Below are 21830 nucleotides of genomic sequence, written 5' to 3'. Positions count from 1 at the left end.
CCAGAATGCAGCATTGTGTGATTGCTGTTTGATAAGAAAGAGACTAACTACAGTCTAAGCTTGGACATAAATTACTCTTTTTTTTAAAGCTTAACATCTATATGAACAAAAACCTTTGGCTAAGAGCAGGTGATAGATTAGACAGAAAATCACGCTGGGAATTATGTTTGTTTGGCTATAAACACATCAGTTGGCTCACAGATATGTGAACTCTCCATAGCAGCGGTCCCCAACCTTTTTTGCGCCACGGACCGGCCTTTAAGGTGTCGCGGATAAATACAACAAAATAAAACTATACCAGTACCGAAAAAAAGAAGATTTATTCATAACACACGTGAAAAGACCCAGGAAAACTGAGTTAACGATAAAAACGATAACAAAATAACGCTGAAAACCGATAAAAACCCTGAAAACTATACATTTCACACCCGAGCCTCAACTCTCGCGGCCCGGTACAAAACGACTCATGGACCGGTACCCGTCCGAGGCCCGGGGGTTGGGGACCGCTGCTCAATAGCACGTGTCCACAACAAAAATACATGTTGAACTTTGAGTCTGACAAATCCCAAAAAGAAAACACTACATGATCATGGTTGTTTGTCTTCAAGTTGGTATATTATTGTCAAGTCTTCTGTGAGGCCTGGAGAAAAGAATTTGAGTCGCACAAGTTGCTTTTAACTTCCAGCGCATGATGCCTGCTCACTACAAATGTAACATAACTACACTAAAATAGCTACCAGAGCTCGTGTACTGCCCCGTTGTGCTTCCAGTGCATAGGTTCATAATATCAGTCTTTTTTCGGTTCCTCTGTTGTTCAGCAAAGGAGGCCGTGTTGTAACTAAACTATAATTTTATAACCCGATAGCCACTGAAAGTAAGAATCAGTGTTTACCTTGAGAGCAGTTTATCGTGGAGTGAGTGTCTGATGTGAGCTTTTTTACTTCCCTGGATATAAACGCTGAGTTGACACAGTAAAGAGAATACTAAAGTCAAGTTATCTTTGTAAGTGTCTGAGCTACAGTTAGCCACCCGAACAGCTTCAGTGCTGTTTGCATTGATTCTATAAGCCTCTTAAACTAAAGTCTCTCTAGAAAAAAATAGATTCTATATATGTAGATTTAGAATTTATAGACATGGGACAGGACCAATTGTACCAGAGGTTTGCAGTTTTTTAAAATATGTAACGAGAATGAGACAACATAGGATTTTAAAAATCAAACCATAGATGCATCTACTTACAGTCTCAGTTTGAATTTCAGTGACCTTGACCTCAGTATACCAAGTGTTCCTCTATTAGGAGACTAAGGACCTGAGCACTGGTGGCCACCAGTATTTTTCAAATATATCTGTCTGTAAACTATAAACCAGCAGGTAGAAACTAAAATCTTGGCTTAGAAATCTGCTGCCTACACCAGAAGTGCTGGAAAGCTTTCTGTTGCCTTTAAGAGGCCTTTAAGTTGACAGACTTGAGACTTGCACAATTGGTTGCACATTCATTCGCACGTTGCGCATTCCCTTGAAGTTGGTTGCTTGTCGATATTCCACAAACCAGTTGCCTAGATGCTTAAAGTCTGAGTGTCATTCACTGTCTGTGGTGGTCTCTGGTCACCACATTAATGCAAATAGCTTCCAGTTAACTGATACTTTGTTTCAAAATTGAGTTGCGATCTTGTGATTTTAAGGCCTACAAGCCCCAGTGCCCTATGGAAGAGGCATTGTCAACCTTAAAGACACCACTCCCATCCAAATCAAACTGTTTCATCATAAAATAAAGGACTCAGACTGAGGAAATACCCTCCACAGCATAATAGAACCACTGGGTCCCCTCACTGCAAGATCCAAGGGTTCAGGTTTTCCTTTAATTCATTACATGTTTGTTTGTCGATGGGTGGCATTATGCTCCACTTAGTTATCAAAAGGGCAAAAAAAGCAACGCTGAGATAAGGAGGCAGTCTCGTGGAGCAGTACTATCAAAGTAGCCCTTTTTTATTTGACTCATTTTGTACTGGAGTGGTCAGTGTTTTTTTCCCCCCAAAATCCTCTTATGAAGCAGACATAAATGAATTGAACTTCATATGATCATGCGTACGTTTTCCTTCAAGGATAATTTGGGCCTTGATGCTGGGCAGAACTGTCAGATGGTTGCCTGGCAACAATACAAATAATATTTTACGCTGGTGTTGCTTTGACAGAAGATGACTATGTCTTACAATCTGTTGATCATCCTGCTAACCCCTCTTTTTTTTTTTTGTATAACTTGACAAAAAAATGTGAATAAAAGGAGCCGTGTGAAGGATTTCTACAAACAAATTTGGCTTTGTTTTGTTTTTCTCCTGTTAACTTGTTTGCATACAGCATGAATCACACCATTCAGTAAACAACAGGACAGGTTTCAAACGCGAGACACATTTTTTTCTCATTTGTCAGTTGTCAAAATAAAGGGGCATAGTAATTACCATGAATGAATATTTGTTCTTTTAGTTTAAAAAGTGATGGCTTTTGACTCCACATAATAGCTGATTGAAAGGTATTAAAAACACAAAATTCTTCACTTTTAAGGAACATTTATGTTTTTCTTCATTTCCCAATTGTTACTTGGAATAAGTTTGTTTCTTATTCTTTTAGTGACACCTGTTGAGTGCATATTTTTAATAAAGCAATAACCTTTATTTATTTTAATCATAATAACTTCCAAACCAAGCTGCCATTGAGAATCGGAGAGAAAAACTGGACATTCGCTGTATGCATTTACCTAAAAATGCCTTTCTAAGCAAAAACGGTTAATGCTCTAAATGAACAAGCAGTGACATGTAACTGAAGGTGGAGCGGCTTGCTTAACCACACTTTTCGATGAACACAGTTGGCATATTGAGTCATAGTAGCTTAGCAACTTTAACTAGTTGATTGGTATGCTTGTTACTGGATAGAATGGAAGTCTAAAACAGCAAGAAGCTCTGCACGGCTTGTTCAGTGAAACTCCCCACAGTCAGGTGAAATGAAGCAGCTTGTGACTCTGCGTGTATCAGGTGAAGTCTACACCCTCCTAAAGCCAGCAGTAGGAGTTGGCACTGACAGGAAGTGCAGCGCACAGGGGCACTGGCAACAACTAAAGTAATACATGCCAGATAGGCTAGTTGCTGGTGACATTACACACATTTTCTGATCTGTTTTCACTGACTCCGCTCAGATTAATGACCTCTTGTAATGTTGGCAAATGATTTTGTGGGGAAGCGTGTTTTCAGTATTTACAATCTGCACTGAATATACCAAAAAAGTGAGAAAGAACTGAAAAACTCACAAGAACTGTAAGATGTATTATATTGTGCACTGGAACTCCACTAACCTGTTTCTACTTTTTTGTTTTTGTTTTTACAGACTGGCAGAAAAGAGAAAGGTGACCCCCTGAACTCAGCCATTGACAAAATGACCAAAAAGACCAGGGACCTGCGAAGACAGGTGAGTCCTTGCCCGCAACGTCTCAGATCTACTGCTGATGAAAACTAGTTTTTTTTTTTTTTTAATTAATACACCTCTTACAATGACCTTCACTATTTATTATTTTTTTACTGCCACTATAAAAAGAGAAATACCAGCAATATTCCAGTCCATCTCAGTGCTATTTCAAAAGATCAGGTCACAGTTATGTATTTTTTTAAGTAAAATTTTGGCAAATGTTTCTCAAAGAGCAGCACATAGTGTATTTATTAGAGAATTTATTTATTGAAGTTGACTTCATACTTTCGTGATTGTTTATAGCAGACATATACTAAATATGGAATTGAGCTAATTAAGCTTATAAGTATGGCACATAGGAACAATATTCCTTTGATGGTTTTTCATTGGCTTTGTGCAGAAATGAAGACAAATGCCAAACAAATATGTATGTACAGTGGGGCAAAAAAGTATTTAGTCAGCCACCGATTGTGCAAGTTCCCCCACCGAAAATGATGACAGAGGTCAGTAATTTGCACCAGAGGTACACTTCAACTGTGAGAGACAGAATGTGAAAAAAAAATCCATGAATCCACATGGTAGGATTTGTAAAGAATTTATTCGTAAATCAGGGTGGAAAATAAGTATTTGGTCAATAACAAAAATACAACTCAATACTTTGTAACTAACCTTTGTTGGCAATAACAGAGGTCAAACGTTTACTATAGGTCTTTACCAGGTTTGCACACACAGTAGCTGGTATTTTGGCCCATTCCTCCATGCAGATCTTCTCGAGAGCAGTGATGTTTTGGGGCTGTCGCCGAGCAACACGGACTTTCAACTCCCGCCACAGATTTTCTATGGGGTTGAGGTCTGGAGACTGGCTAGGCCACTCCAGGACTTTCAAATGCTTCTTACGGAGCCACTCCTTTGTTGCCCGGGCGGTGTGTTTTGGATCATTATCATGTTGGAAGACCCAGCCTCGTTTCATCTTCAAAGTTCTCACTGATGGAAGGAGGTTTTGGCTCAAAATCTCACGATACATGGCCCCATTCATTCTGTCCTTAACACGGATCAGTCGTCCTGTCCCCTTGGCAGAAAAACAGCCCCATAGCATGATGTTTCCACCCCCATGCTTCACAGTAGGTATGGTGTTCTTGGGATGCAACTCAGTATTCTTCTTCCTCCAAACACGACGAGTTGAGTTTATACCAAAAAGTTCTACTTTGGTTTCATCTGACCACATGACATTCTCCCAATCCTCTGCTGTATCATCCATGTGCTCTCTGGCAAACTTCAGACGGGCCTGGACATGCACTGGCTTCAGCAGCGGAACACGTCTGGCACTGCGGGATTTGATTCCCTGCCGTTGTAGTGTGTTACTGATGGTGACCTTTGTCACTTTGGTCCCAGCTCTCTGCAGGTCATTCACCAGGTCCCCCCGTGTGGTTCTGGGATCTTTGCTCACCGTTCTCATGATCATTTTGACCCCACGGGATGAGATCTTGCGTGGAGCCCCAGATCGAGGGAGATTATCAGTGGTCTTGTATGTCTTCCATTTTCTGATGATTGCTCCCACAGTTGATTTTTTCACACCAAGCTGCTTGCCTATTGTAGATTCACTCTTCCCAGTCTGGTGCAGGTCTACAATACTTTTCCTGGTGTCCTTCGAAAGCTCTTTGGTCTTGGCCATGGTGGAGTTTGGAGTCTGACTGTTTGCGGCTGTGGACAGGTGTCTTTTATACAGATGATGAGTTCAAACAGGTGCCATTCATACAGGTAATGAGTGGGGGACAGAAAAGCTTCTTACAGAAGACGTTACAGGTCTGTGAGAGCCAGAGATTTTCCTTGTTTGAGGTGACCAAATACTTATTTTCCACCCTAATTTACAAATAAATTCTTTACAAATCCTTACCAGTGGATTCATGGATTTTTTTTTCACATTCTGTCTCCACAGTTGAAGTGTACTCTGGTGCAAATAAGGACCTCTGTCTCCTTTCAAGCTGGGGGAACTTGCCACATCGGGGCTGACTAAATACTTTTTTGCCCCACTGTATATATACAGCACTTAACTTTATGAGACCACTTGTCACAAAAACGGACAAAAATGTGTTTAAAACTTCAAATTGTTTTAATTTGTCAGGCAAAAAAACAAATTTACATTTTAATACCCAAATTTAAGCTTCTCTGAGAAGTCAGAAATTAATGAAGCATAACATTCAACCACTGAAACCAATGTTTGTGTTCAGGAATGCAAGTAAATAACTCAATAATTTGGCATCTTAATCAAAAAATAATGCTGTTATTTACTATTTTTTCTGCTTTTCTTTTTTTTTTGTTATAGAACTGTAAATCTGAAAATTAATAGATAACAACAATAATTATATTTCAGCATTAAAAATACAATTGTAAATAAATAACTTACTGATGGATTAACCTTTACACAAACAAAGAAAAAAAAAAGATTTTGGCAATTAGCAATGCAGCTAATATAGGCCAGCGGTAGCATATATCTCTTTGCCGATGCAGGATTGTAAACACTGGATGGACCGGCAATATGCATATAATAGTATATCATATCATTGCATCTGTAACAAACAGGACCAATAATTGTTATTGACCGAGCCCCTCTGCCACCTAATCGTGACAAGCAGCATCAGTGGTCGTGGGGATTCATTTGAGACGGTGCTTTATCTGACCCTAGACAGGTCACTTCTAATAGGGAAACAACAGAAAAGTGTTCATGTAGCTTTAGAGCAGACAGAACCACCTTTAAGACTCAGACCAAGCAATACCTGCCATCTGCTGACCCTATGTGCCGTAATCTTTGATAGCTAATGATACCTTTAGTCTGGGGCACTCCAGCTCTGCCAGCATCATTCACTTTTCTGCCAGTGGTTTTGTTTTCAAACTACTTTGAGATTTCCTCTTATTTGGGTTGGCTGCACATCATGAACTAACAACTGACAAGAATTGTAATGAATAAAATTAATATCAGGCCACATATATAGCATTCAATTCTGATATTGTATCCTGAATCTGGATTAAAAAACAAAAAAAGATTTCTGAAGCTACCTTCTGGTGGTGAATAAGTACACGATTCCTGCTGTGATACAAAGTGTCAGAACTCAGAAGCAATGCTGGTTTCTTTCTCATCTTCACTACAGACAAGATTAATCTGGCTTTCCACTGCTGGATCTTACGCAGAGGAAAAAAACAGCCAAGACACGACAATACTTAATGAGTGCACACAGGTGTCTGTTGATGTAATACTGTGACTGCAGTGTGCTTTAGAGCTACTCTTTCAGTCCTAATCAATTATACTGAAGTGCAGACTTGAGTGCAGTTGAACCATCTTCTTGCCCCATCCCCCCCCCCAAAAAAAATAAAAAAAAAAAAAAAAAATCAGAACATCAGTTGTGTTCAATATTCCGTTTTTCCACCGTCACATCTGGCACTTCTTGGAAATCGACAGTAGCAGCTTCCTGCACAAAGGAGCTATGGCTTTGTCTTTCCTGACCTCTGAAGACCCAGAGGATCATTCCAGATGGGAGGCTATAACTCTCCCTCCCATTGGGCTTTTGGTGGGGCTGCCTGACAGGCTGGCAGGCGGTATTCACTCTGACAGGATGTTCTATTGACTCAGGGGTTGGCTTGACAGAATGGGCGGTGTGTTTGAGCTTTGAGTTAAGATGGGAGGGCAAACTTGCAGCACACTTGCAGGCATTACATAGTGCTGTGATACTGTAATTATGTCAACAAAACACATGTTGAGTTTAGCAAGTCAGTGGCACCGTGTAGAGACACAAGACCTTCCTGAGGGGAGGAGCACGGTTTTGCATTTGAGCATCCAAGTTTGCGACATCTCCATTGTGTAAAGGAGGGATCAAATAGCAGAGCAGACAAGCACAGATGACAGACAGCATTTCTAAAAGTAGAGCAGGTAAGACCAAACATGCTGTGCAACAACACCACCAGAGACATGCGACATTGTTTTCTCTTTCATGCTGTTGTGTACACATAGATAGCAATCATAAGCTGTTTCTTATCCGTGGACAATTCAGCTGATATCTTTTCCGCCCTGATTTTGTTTTCTTGGAAAGAATAAACTCTTGCGATGCTTTCTAGTCTGTTAAAGGAAATGCAGTGCGGCTTAACCTCACAGCATTAAACAAATGTTAACAAAATGTTCAATTGCCAACATTTTATATATTTTTTTGCTTTTCATTCAAAAAGGGAAACTGAAAAATGCACCAACAAACATAGAGCTGGCCTTTATGACTCAAAATTGCAGCCTGGTTCCCTGTTATTCCATTCCCAATGATTACACAGTTGGTCTTTATTCACAGAGTTTCAGTTTTGTGTATCTTCTTATGAGAGACCTTCAGTGAAGTGTGCAGTCAAGTTATTGTTATTGTAACGCCTCGGTACGAATGACGCCCGTAGCTGGAGTTGGTAGAAGATTGCGGCATCTCTTCAGGGAATATTTTTCAGTCATGTCACAAACACTTGTACTTAGCGATGAACCGAAAAAATTTTGGTGGTCAGGGTCAGTGTGACCTTCATCCTACTCTCTTAAACACAATATTGCTTGACAAGTTAAAAGAATTTCTTCAAATTCTGCAGAAATGCACATTTGTACGGAAGAGATGAGTAGTCGGTGGTGAGCAACGACTGCAATAAATATGGTATGCTCTTTAATTTACATAAATTAATAGAATTATATAATTATATAAGTAGTTTGAGGAGCTAATGTACTCCTTTTTCACCACAAGCCTATGCTGTAGGCACTTTTGAGGCTCATCTGTGGCCCTCAGCAGAGTAGAGTACTGTATTAACCCATATGGAAGAGATATATATAAATCTTATAAAATTTGTATCTGTCTTGTGTGAAACTTGTATGAAAAGCATACAAGAGTGAAAACAGATATAAGATCCCTTGAAAATTTGTATGTTTTGGATGCTTACTAAAACAATATATGAAAGTAATGAGAAAGTGGCCACTTTCATGAGTAAATAATATAAGCCTTATATGATTCACTATATGAAGTAAGCCACATCTTACGCAAGTCTTTTATAAGTTTTTTCTATTTCTTTTCCATATGGGAAAATTTGCAGTCACCATCACCCCTTAAAAAGGCAAACATGTAGGCAGTCTGACTAAGAAAACCACCTGTGCACACACTTTTATTTCTTGACAAAATCAGATCACAAGTTGTTGTTTAGAAGGCAACTTTACATAAAACTGCTTCCTCATAAAAAGTCAGTACCTTACCTAACAAAGAGCAGATGACCCACAGCTGCAATATTGCACTGAACACTGTTTATTGAGAGTAATGCTTACTGTAATTTAAGATACAATTTGCTGGTTAATGAATTAATTGCGTCCACGGTAAACTAATATATAAAATGTTAAGAAAGGTGCTTGTAAGGTTTTGCTCGGCACATCGAGTAATTGTATTTGTGCTGTGGTTTTCACTTTGCTCCAATACAGAGTAAATCCTTATGTTCTCGTAGAACCAGCCTTATTATTCTTATTCACTGTTTTAATCAAACTACACTTGGTATAATTAAGAAGCCACTGCTGCTATGTCTTGTTTGTATTTTTTCCATTTTTTTTCCATAAGTGTGAAACAAATTGCTTTACTACTCACTTATGATGCTCATGCAAAAGAGAAAGTAAATGGAACTCCATTAGAACATTTAAATGCAATTAAAATGTAACATAAAACTAACTGAGCTTTGACCTTGAGGCTTCTTAACAGATTAGAAAAATAAAATGTCAAGGCGGGCTAATGAGTGATTCGAGTATTCTGAAGCACAATAATTAGCCCATCAACTCAAGCTTGAAAATTAGCAATCCAAACTGGCATTTGTTTAGGAGAGTGGTCATTTCTAAAGTTCAGCTTATTCATAAACAAGCCATCATTTCTTTATAATATTAAATGCACGTTTTAAAGCACTCACTTGACTTTTTCATGACAAAAACACTGTAATTATTTGTTCTGTGCCACTACTGTTCAGAGCTGGAGGTAAACAGCATGTCACTTTAAGGCTTGGCCACTTTCAGACATATATGGGGAAATATTTTGTGAAATAGGGGGAAAATGTTAGATTATAATAAATGTATAAAGATTTGCAGCAAACCCAAAAGCTCTTAAATCATTGGGTCTTTTATAATGCCCCTAGTTTTGAGTTTACCAAGTCAGCCTGCATTTGTGTTCTGCACGAATGCACTAAAAGTAAGTTATTGCATTTAAATTAAAGGCCTGTTTGCCTCAGTGCACAAGTAAACGGTTTCTTATTACAGTTGGATATATCAATCTTATTTCATCTGTGATCGTTTGACTATCTTTAAAAAACTAAGGTTGGGATAGGTGCACAGGAAGCAAACTGAGGACCCTGGGAGAAAGTAGTCATTTGGCCTCTTGAACAGAGAAGAGTGTGGAGTGTTTTATTCACTTCAGAATATGTGTGAAATGTGCACCTACTCCACAGATGTAAAACACATTTCCACAAAGAACTTAGTTCAAGCACATCAGTTGCCATCCAATAGTTATAGGTAAACTCCCCCCTTTTCCTTTCTGTGTGTTTCACACTGAGCGAGTTGATGGAGACATTGTTTTCTCCGTACCTGTAATCAATGAAGGAAGCAAAACAATTGAAAAGACATTTTTTGCTTGAAATAGGAGGGTGAGTGGACTTTATATAAGGCAGGCATGAAGAAGCGTGTATGTAAAAAATATAAATAAAAACACTCATCAACCCTTTAAACTATAGTATAATTATGTGTTGGTTTTTTTCTCTCTCTTTATTAACATTCACTTGATAGCCAGACCAAAAAAGCCATTGGAAATGAGCCATGTGTTGTACCTCCTGTCATCTTGTCTGTAATGGATGCATCTGTCAAGTCATCTCTCTGGGCCATTTTTTGACTGATGGCTGATTCCAGGATTCCCTATAGCACAACTGCCTCGCATATTTTACCTCACAAATTTAGTTTTTTTCACTCCGTCCCCCTCCTCTCTGTCTGCTTTGGGTTGTTGAAATCATTTCCATTTTTGCTATTAGATTGTTGATTGGTGCAGCTGTTTTTTAATTGTTTAGGGTTTTCATGTTAAGGAGAAACAGCTGGCACAAATCTTGTCAGCTGTAACTCTTTGTTTAGACTAACAATTTCCAAATTATTTTTGAATCCCTTTGATCCGTTTTTTTTTTTTTTTTTTGCAAAGTGTTTTGAGGTTAAGTATTCAAGTTTCATTAGCTATGGCAGTGAAGATTCCTCTTGGGGTGCTGCAAAACACATATTTTTCGGATTCATTTATACAATTGTATATGGTCACCAGCCACTTTATTAGGTTAAACTTGCTGGTATCAGGGTGTACTACCATGTTCAGAGTTGCTTTAATTCTTTGTAGCCTGGATTCAGATGCTCTATTGGATAGAGATCCGTGACTGTGGAGGCCATTTGAGTACAGGGAACTCATTGTCATGTTCAAGAAACTAGTTTGGGATGGTTTGATGTTTGTGACATGGCATGTTATCCTAATGGAAGCAACCATCAGTAATGAATGTGGTCAACAGTACTCAGGTACGCTGTAGCATGTAAAAGATGCTAAGTTAGATCATACTGAGATAAGATAATATCCCTGACACTAGAGCAGGGCAGTATGACCAAAAATATTTATCACGATATACATTTGAAAACTTGCGATAACGATATAACTGATGATATAATTGACACTAGACAAAATACTTTACAACTCCACAACTTTATTAGTGCAAAAAACCCCATCAATGTATTTTCACTTAAACAAGCAGCTGTTTTTTATGTGCATTAAAGTTATATAAAACGTAACAGTGCAAATGCAAAATCCTTGCTGACAGTTTAACCAAAAGGCATTTCCAGTGGAAATTGGCCGACATATCCTCAGCATAACCATGTATAATATCCACAAAACTTAAAAAGAGGTTATACACACACAATACGGTAATATTATGTTGAAGCGCAGTACGTATCACTCCGCGAGGCTCCTGACTATAGTAGCCGTAATGCTCCGACAATCCATCAAGCGGTGCGGGTTCGTAGCTTAGCGAAGTCGTACTAAAACATTTGACAGATTTTCGTGTAGCACATAAAATCGTTTCGAGGTCAGTAAACACAACCAGAATTCATACATAAGGCACACGGGATTATAAGGGGCACTGTCGATTTTCAGAAAAATCAAAGGATTGATTTTAAGTGTGCCGTATTTTCCAAACAACACGGTAATAACGACGGCCGCTAGCATGCTCTACCAAAAATAGTGCTTTGTTGTGTATCTGACGGACGAAAGCTAAACCAGTTCCACACCACTGAAGTTGCAGCATTTTTACAAACCAATTCTGGTTCATCCGTTTCATTTAACGATCCGCTTTCGCTCGTCTCATTCTGCGTCGCCGCCATGTGCGTATGGAAACATAGGCACTGCGCATGCGCGTTTTACCCATATTCTATCGCGATATTTCATTTTCCTATCGTTGCCCAAAATTACACCGGTATTACCGTGAACGGTATGATATAGCCCAGCCCTACCTGACACCATCATGCCACCACCAGCAGCCTAAATTGTTCATATAAGACGGGATGGATTCATGATATTTATGCCAAAGTCTGAACCTACAATATGAATGTCACAGCAAAACTTAAGACTCATTGGATAAGGCCGTTTTTTTTTGTTTGTTTGTTTTTGGTGGGCCTATGTGAATTGTAGCTTTTGTAGCTGACAGAAGTGGCACCTAGTGTGGTTTTCTGCTACTGTAGGCCATTGAAGTTTAGAAATGCTCTTTTGCATATCTGGTCAGCTCAAAGCATTTAGACCATTCTCCTATGACCTCTGGCATCAATAAAGCATTTTGGCCCAGAGAACTGCCACTCACCTTTTCAGAACATTCTCTATAAAACCAAGAGATAACTGTGTGAATAAACCTCTGTAGTTCAGCAGTTTCTGAGATTCTTAGAGAAGCTCATCTGGCCCCATCAACCATGTCATGTTTAAGGTCAATAAAATGACCTTTCTTCTCCATTCTGATGCTGGGTTTGAACTTCAGTAGGTTGTCTTGGTCATGTCTACATGCATACATGCAAGAAATGATAAGCAGCTTTACTTAATCAGTCAGTGAATGATTGTACATCAAGTTGTGTTTTTACACATCAACATAATCCTAAATCCATGTTGTATGAATGTCCCTGCTTTGATTACATTTGAGTACAATGCAGAAAATGTCCAAGTACATAAATAGAAAGATAAAAAAATCTAGACATCAATATCCTGTTTTCTATTTTAAAAACTGTAAGATGCTTTTTGGGTGGCCCAAAAATCTATGTGTGAAAAACTTCCACTTTAGGACCTTCAGGGCTATTTTCAGGGCAAAAGGAACCTCCCTGAGAAAGTCTTTGGTAGGGCTAGAGGCTGATTGGTTTTACTTGAAGACAGATAAAAGTGACATATTTAAAACTCCTGAAACTTAGTGCAGGCACAAGAAAGAAAAAAGAATGGGGGAAAAAAAGAAAATATAAAAATATATGTCAGAAATACATCGAAGAGGCGTTGCGTGTTTTTTCTTTCTTTATTACACCAGTGATGAAGTCCAGAGAGATTTCATGTCAGAAAAAGCGAAAGGCAGTGAAACAGACAGAGAATGTGAGCAGGAGAAGTAAAAAGGGAAAGAAGAGAACCAGTGGCGTTAATGAAAACAAAGCAGTGAATGGGAGAAATAAAATATAAGTGTCTGATTGTTTAATATTGACGACATTCTATAGCACTAAAATTACGTGTCTACACATTTGCACAACGCTGCAGGAAGGTGCCGCATTGCTGGGTTTTTGCAACTGAAGACTAGTCTTCATTCTATCCACTGTTGCTGCTTTGTGTGCGTGCACACAGACCTGCAGGTACAGAACAGAAAGAGATGGATATAGTCGAGAGACAGAGAGCAGAAAAGAGAGTCGGAGACAGACAAGAAAATAGTCCGTATGTGTTGGAAACACGGCAACAGTAGTTCGAAGGAGCCTTTTAGCAACCTAAAAAGGTTCCTGAGAGCACAACCTCCGGACTGATTGGAAAATGAACCTTTTCTTCTTTTTTTCCCCCCATAGTCAAAACACATGTATGCTAGGTTAACTGGAGAATTTAAATTGGCCATATGTGTGGATTAAAGGTAAAATGCCGTAAAATGTCACTTGTGTTGAGTGCTTTGCACAGTTAAAGCTAGAAGAGCCCAATAAAACTGCCAGTCCGTTCTATTTGAATCCTTACTTCTGCTGCATTTTATCTTGTTTTAGAACCCTATAAGTTTGTTTATAGTGGTTACTCCACTAACTCCAATGACTATCGAGTCTTGATCATGCCCCAGTGAAATATGGCTAAAGCAGACCCTGTTTGTAGCAAACCATCACAACTTTGTAATCAGACTGCAGCCTGCCTTTTTTCCTACTTTTCCTTCTCCAAATGTGGCACCACTCTTCTCATTACACTTGCTAATAATGTGCATTTTCAGTGTATGACATTAATGATTGAAATGCTACTAATCAATGTAGCAAACTAGGTTAGTTAGCCACTGCATATGTTGTAGAATTTTGGATGAGACACAGTAGATAAGCTTTACGATATTAAGTAAAAACGAAACAGCTCAATAGAGGTTCATAATGGATAATGTGTAACCAAAACTATGTATTTAGGGTTGCAGCACAGTTACCATTCACCATGCACCACTTCTGCTTGCCTCCTCATTGAGTAACTAGAGGTAATTAGGCTGGGCTTAGAAGAATAAAAAGATGCCAATCAGAATTCATCTGCTCCGGTTTTAGGACAGACTAGTGATGTGGCGCTGTAACACACTGTGGAGCACAGGAAAACCTGACTTCACACAGAGCACAAATGCTTAGAGCAAGACAAGCACCATTTTTCATGTTGGATACTTCTGTTAGTACACTTCCTTGTAGTACACTGTCTACATAGTGGCTTTGAGCACCCCTGGTTAAAGTTTCGGTTGCTATCAATAAATTAGTGAGTAAAAGATGACCTGATTTCCAAAAGGCATAAAGCAGCCTTCTTATAGCCTTCTCCTGTTTTGCGGTTATCAATTATTTAAATTTTCAGAGTGCTATGCAGTTGCTTAGAGAAGCCCATGGATGCAGATTGCTTAGACAAGGTTTCAGGAGTCTGAGTATTTAAAATGCTTTGAAATTTACATCACTTGGCCTTTTCAAACGATGATTGTGAACTTGCTAATTAAGGTCTGAGACCTTAGTAAAAGTTATCTCAAAGCTCAGATCTCTTGGGGTGCCCCAACTTTTGAGTAGGACTCCTTTCCTTTTATTCATTCTAAAACTGTACAAAGCAAAACCCATTGCTTAAATGTTGAAAAAAATGTTGTATTGTGTTTAACTGTATGCCTTTTGCAGATCAGTTCATACCACCCCACCTCCCTTTCTTTTATTCTGCTCGGCTTAGACCCTGCACCCACCCTGGTTCAGTTCCCCAGCCCCACTCCCCCCTAAACTGCTACTTTGGAGTCTGTTTTTTGTTTGCCCTTAAAAAATAATAATATCCCGGTTTTATTGTTAGAACTGGGATATTTATAGTCTCTCCCACTTTTTCCTTCCTCTAGTCTCTTAAGAACAGATCACACTCAACTTTTTGACCATTGTGGGTACACCATCTGGATACTCATAATGCACTGCATGTTGTAATAATTGTCAGCGTGAGCGTGCTTATGCACTCATACTTGCAATTGTAAGTAGGATTCGAGACATGGCAAAGTACTGTGTGAGTGTTTTCTGTTATTGCAAGCAAAGTAGGGAAGGACAGTGAGGATAGAAATGAGTAAAACTGGAATAAAGGATCATAGTGCACCTACACAGTGTGTGTGGATAGAAAGAAAGAAGTATGTTGTGCTTAAAATTGGCTTTATAGATTTCAGCTGTAGGCTGAAAATGCATTTTACAATGATTCCTCAGGTCTTTGAAATCAGCCTGTAAAAATATAAATGTAAATATCAATATCATCTATTTATATAAAAACCTCTTTTTTCCTCACAGTCACTTCCTATGCTGATCAACTGCTGACATACATAGATTCAAGGCAAACATTCTTGCGTGCACCAGTCATTATCTGTTGCAAAGAAATGAGTTAACATAACATCATGGGTTTGTGACCCTGAAGAGACCAGAGCTTAGAATGAGTCAGTCTCTCTCTGATTTGGTCTTGAGGAACTTTGAACACACTGGCTTCTTTCCTCATCTCTAACACATTCGTTCCTCTGTACTAAAGTTTCAGATCACTAGTTTCACAAATGATAGTAGTAACTACCTTAAATAGTACCTTCCTATATACCTTAATATTGTAATCACTTTAATGAAAATAATTTTTATATATTATTTTATGAAAATAATATTTAGGCTCTAACATGGTCTATATGAAGAGTCCTGAGGTCCATAAAGATCATCATACCCTAATTGAATTTGACTGATTTCACCACCAAGTTCCTCATCTTGACTCTTTTTGTCATTGCTGACATTTTTAAAAGTGGAAGTTGTGTTATCAATCCGGCCAGATGGGCAGCTTTGGAAAATGTGAAGGACAGGATACATTTGTGACTTTAAACTATATTTTCATAGATTCCTCAAGCTTATTTTTTCTATACCAAAATAATAAAGTAATAGATAAACAATTAAATGACGGAAAGATTCCAGGTTTTATACATTTTTGTTGTTGTTGTTGTTGTTTTTTAAATAGATCCTTAATGGAAAAAATGGGACATCTTCTGTGACTTAACAAAAACTTTCAGTATTATAATTACAGGACAGTCTGGACAATGAGCTACCAGAACCTTTTCTATAATTTGTATAATAAAATTTAATTCCAAAGAGTTGTGCTCACAGATTTCTTTCATTTACTATAGCAGCTTTTCTTTATCATATAGAAAAACTGAGACACTCCTTTTTCTTATTTTACGATATCTCGGGGAATAAATGAGCAGTTAAACTTCTTGACACCGACAGGAAGGAGAATTTCACTGGTCCGGCCCACTTAAGATCAAAATGGGCCTGAATGTAAAATTTTTTCGCTGAGTTTCCTCTCTGAGTCCTCAGGACATTACAACAGAACTCACTCCAGCGGTTACACGTTTACGGTGCACAACCTGATAAATACTGAATAAAACTGACAAGCAAGCTCATGGTCTAGCTCCCCACCTGACACTTTGCCCTTGGGGTTTAGAAAATGTGGACTCTTAAACTGCTGACAACTGCTTGGTCATAGCTGGAGTCCAGGCTTTCAGCACCTGCCTCAATCCTTGAGATTCACAGGGAGCAGAGTGCAAATGGTCATTAATCTAACAATAATAGCTGAATTGGAAGCTGTCTGGACATGCCCAGGAAGATGACTTTGAACATGATCAAGTTGTAATCAGTTAATATTTTTTATAATTTATTGGTAAGAAAAAAAAGCATTTAAGCAGACATCTTGAACAACCCAGGAGCTTTGTTCATACACAACAGAAATAGCAAAAACAATATTCAGTGTTGGGAAGGTTACTTTTAAAATGTATTCCACTACAGAATACAGAATACATGCCCCAAAATGTATTTTGTATTGTATTCCGTTACGTTACTCAATGAGAGTAACGTATTCTGAATACTTTGGATTACTTAATATATTATCATGCTTTTTACAACTACATGAATGTGATTTATTACTATTACTGAAGGTCCGCGGCTCCGAACCTTAGTAAAGGGACCTCTGGTCAATACGTCGGGTTCCGTGTTGGGCTTGTAGCCGAAAAATAGCTTTACTTTGATGTCTGGGTCAAGTTTGCTAGTGAGAGACAGAGAGAGGCGTTGAAAGGCTGCTCCAACGGAACTTATTTTTTCGGAGGAAAACACGAACACAGTGTACAGTCGAGTCTTAATAGCTTACTTACAACTGGGCTCTCAGGCACTCTTCTTGGCTGAAGTGGTTATTATTACATTTACATGCTTCCAGCTCCCGTTTCTGCTTGATGACAACTCGTACTTTTCCACTCTACTTTTCTCCCTCCTCGTGCTCACAGACACATAACGGGTATGGCAGTCCATTCTCCCTGCAGCACGGACTACACTGCCCATGATGCTACATTCTTTAGGGCTATGCCTGTAGCATTCTGCCTATTAGCTTAGCACAACAACAACAACAACAAAAAGGCGCTCTCTCACCCAGGAAACACAGCGTCACCCTGTAACCACGGCAACCGTAACGCTGCCGCCTGGAACAACAGAACATAGCTGTCAAACAAAACCCAAACAGTCCTGACCTGTGACAATATGAAACAGGAAAATACCACCATGTAATCCATTTATTTCAACAAAGTAACTGTATTCTAAATACCACCTTTTTAAACGGTAACTGTAACGGAATACAGTTACTCATATTTTGTATTTTAAATACCTAACGGCGGTACATGTATTCCGTTACTCCCCAACACTGACAATATTAGATAACAAATAATTACTGACATTACCAGAAACCAGAAACTTCCTCACTCAGCATTAATCATGAAGCCTCTCCACAAGTACGTTTCATCTTCTGCAAACACAATAAGACAATCAGTACGACTCAGTGAACTGCGTGTTGAGACTATACATCCACTAATGCAGACCTTCCCAAAGTGTGGGGCCCGCCCCCTAGGGGTCCGCAGAGCCATTGCAGGGGGGGGCGTGGTATGAAAATGGGGAAAAAAAATGCTTGGACACTGCTAGCACGGGGCGCCCACACAAACGCAAAGCAGGAGATGAGATGAGATAGCCTTTATTTGTCAGTTGCAGGTCTTTTACCCACAACCGAGATGACAGACCATGCCGACCGTACATACAATACACAAACATCACATTGGGGAGACAGGTCAGGCTAGGTAGCGAGGAAAAAAACATTGAAATGTGTAACACAAAAGGATAATACAGGAATGCACAGATATCAACACACCATAGCACAATAAACACAGACAAGCAACATGGGAAAGTGTTCCAGTGTGTACATCTGATCTGGGACCGCTGCAATTTTCGACTTCGCCTCCAGCTGACCCGATGTCCACATCAGAGGGGAGGTAAGCGTTGGAGGTGGCGTTGGATCCGGGGTAGGGAGGGTGATGCGTCAGTGAGTGCTTATCAATATCAGTATATGTATGTGTGTGCGTGTCCATAGTTCAGCTGAGACAGTGTCCTTCACACTGCCAGGCTTAGTAAACAGTCTTCCAGCCAACCCAGGTGGCCTTGCATGGAATGGGAAGGAACAGACTCAACACAGTCGTTATCAGGGTGTTTTGTTCGGCTCCAGCCTTGAGCCCACAGCTGGCGCCGAAGGGGTAGCCGGATTATGATGGTAATTTTTCTTTTGCAACAACTCATGAGAATTTCAAAGCTGTTATTTAATACTCCGACACTGGTCTCTCAATCTCAAGATGAAGCATCGCTGAATATGTTTCCAAACCAACTTCATTCTAAGCCAAAGACTAGAAAATATGGTGAAGCATATCTGCCCTTTGGTTTCACCTGCACAAGTGCCAAGGTAGGTCTATTGGTTTTCCCTTTGTCGGGAGCACAAGCTGGGCTGTTCAAATCACGGACAAACATAGGCGCAAAAATTTTCTTGTAAAACAAAAGGGGGCCTAGCAAAAAAAAGCTTGGGAACCACTGCACTAATGTAACTGAAACATGTAACACGTACACACAGCGACAATGACGTTGGAACAGTTCCACTGAATCTAATCAAATTTATTTTCTGTCACTCTGGGCTCAACTGTCGTCATGCTGCAGGCTGATCATCGCGTCTGGTCGCACAGTAGATGTTACAGGCAGATGGAAGACATTTGTTTTAAATAAAAGCAGGAATAGTCTCAAAGAATCTAATATATATAGAGAGAAAGAGTGAATCATGTGACAAAGAAAGTACACCCTCTGTCAATTCTAAATTGTAATGCGTGAAGACATAATGAATCATGTGGCACTTAGCAGGTCTCAAACTTAGGTAAAGATGGCCTCAAATTAACAACAACACATGTCATACTAAACATGTCATTATTTCTTTTTAGCAAAACTTAGGCCAAAATGCAGAAACACTGTGTGAAAAATTAAGCACACCCTTACTTCTTCCACGGGAATTAAGAAGGTAAGTAGCAGCCAGGAGCTACTAATAAAATTTATTTGATTAATGAATCATCAGCAAGTGTGACCGCCTCTATAAAAGCAGACGTTTTGGAAGTTTGCAGCCCTGGAGCATCGTGGTGTGTGTTAGCACCGTGCCAAGGAGGAAAGACATCATCAGTGATTGTAGGAGAAGCAATTGTTGCTGCCCATCAATTTGGGAAAGATTGTCAGGCCATTTCCAAACAATTTGAAGTCCGCCATTCTATAGTGAGCACGATTATTAACAACTAGACACCATAGACCACTTTCAGTCTACCCAGGAGTGGACATCCTGGCAAATTTACTCCAAGGTCAGACTGTGCAATCCTCAAACACACAAAAACATGCTAAACTCAGGAGCTTTTTTTAGACTCTGCTGTCCTTAGTGTGTTAAATGCTTATGTTCATGACAGTACAATTTAAAAAAAAAAAAAAAAAAGATTTAACTTTTTAACTAGACTTCTTTTGGATAGATGGGAGCAAAAATGTTTAGCAATGGTGGATGAAAAACAAACAGCATATCATCACGAGTGCCTCATACCAACTGTCAGTCATGATGGTGGAGAGGTGACAAATTAGGCTTGGTGATCATGAGCTTCACTGTATCCGGTCTTTAAGTCTGACGTCATTAGCCATGTCTGGGCCCAAACTTCGCTGCAGGTCCCTAAGTCAAATGATCACTGCAGCATTACTGAGAGTTGAAAAACTGTCTAAATTCTTTTATCTGTAATAAAATGATCATTGTGGCTGCTCTACCAGGTGTAGCAATTAAGTTTAACATCAAGGCATCCATGAAAATGGAATTTATGACATTTAACAGAGTTAGAAGTTAGCAGGGAGTTAGCTCGCTAGCTTCCATCTATATATAATATACCATGTTCTGACTGAGGGTTTTATGAAACAAATTAAAACATACAGCTCTGCTATCACTTCCAACATAAATGAAGACAGGAAAGTAAACAGCAGTGAAGTTTGTAGGGTTACTGAAGTTGAGCTAGCTGGTATATAATGATGTGCTACATGATCGCTAGCGAAACAGCTATGTTAGCATAATATAAACAGTAAAGCTGGAGGATAAACGCTAACGAACGGAGGACTTTTTTCCACTCGATAAAAGTTAATGTGAGGGTTCCCCAATGGTTAGGGGCAAATGCAATCGCATGGCAGGATGCTGTAAACGGACCAAACGTCAGTCAGGAGAAGTACCGAGATAATCTATCCACAGTATGAGGTTACTCATTAATATACTGCTGCATGGGCTGGCCTGTAGATACATCGTAAGGGTTAAAAACTGAGCTTTAAAATGATTAGCGGTAATAAAAACCGAGAGAAGCAGACAGTGATCACTGACTGTTTTAGGACCTTGTTGAGATTAAACAGAACAAGATGCAAAGCATTAAAACATAAACATATTAAAAACACAACAGCCTTATAAATATAAATATTTTTATATATCTTATTTATTGTTTACTCTATTTAATTTGTAAAATATGTGTACACACACACACACACACACGTAGAAAAATATTTAGTATACACATCCAGAAATGCATATACTATTATATATTGTACATATATTTATTAGTTTCAGATGTAGCCATTCTTGTATTTTGCTTGTTTACATTATTGTATTTTGCACAACTCTGTTGCTTGTGAAGCTCGCACACAAGAATTTCACTCACATGTGCTGTACCAATGTACCTGCACATGTGATGTGACAATAAAAGTGATTTGATTTGATTTGATTTGAAATGCAGACTACTTTGGGCCCGGACGCAGGATTCATCACGTCATCACTTAAAGATGGGATACCAAAGAATTCTAGAGTCAAATGTGAGGCTATTGGTTAGACAGCTAAAAATGTTATCCGAAATTGTGACATGAAACAGGATAATGATCCCAAACACAGCAGCAAATCTATAACAAGATGGCTGGAAAAAAAGAACTGAGGTGTTGAAGTGACGCAGTCCAGACTTCAATCCCACTGAAATGAAGCGGCAGGACCTTAAGAGAGCTGTGCATAAATGAATGCCCATAAATGTCAATGACCTGAAGTAGTGTTGTAAAGAAGGCTGATCCACAATTCACAAGTCATATCGAAAACAATTATTTCATTGCTGCTAAAGGAGGTTCTAGAGCAGCGGTCCCCAACCTTTTTTGTGCCATGGACCGGTTTATGCCTGACAATATTTTCACG

At 39.1% G+C, this 21830-nt stretch overlaps 1 protein-coding gene across 2 annotated transcripts in view; it reads left to right on the top strand.

The window, feature by feature from the left end:
- The window catches only part of ctnna2 (catenin (cadherin-associated protein), alpha 2), a 334263-nt gene that overhangs the window by 218204 nt on the left and 94229 nt on the right, over positions 1-21830 (top strand). For both annotated transcript variants that reach the window (XM_040024188.1, XM_040024189.1), the window contains one exon: positions 3376-3456. In XM_040024188.1, coding sequence (XP_039880122.1) covers positions 3376-3456 — 81 coding nt within the window. The remainder of the gene's footprint in view (positions 1-3375; positions 3457-21830) is intronic.

This window comes from Simochromis diagramma, unplaced genomic scaffold (genome assembly GCF_900408965.1).
Source record: "Simochromis diagramma unplaced genomic scaffold, fSimDia1.1 OVJJ01000302.1, whole genome shotgun sequence".
In the NCBI taxonomy this organism is placed as follows: Eukaryota; Metazoa; Chordata; class Actinopteri; order Cichliformes; family Cichlidae; genus Simochromis; species Simochromis diagramma.
The sequence above is the reverse complement of the archived record's forward strand: the minus strand, read 5'-3'. Positions and strand labels throughout refer to the sequence as shown.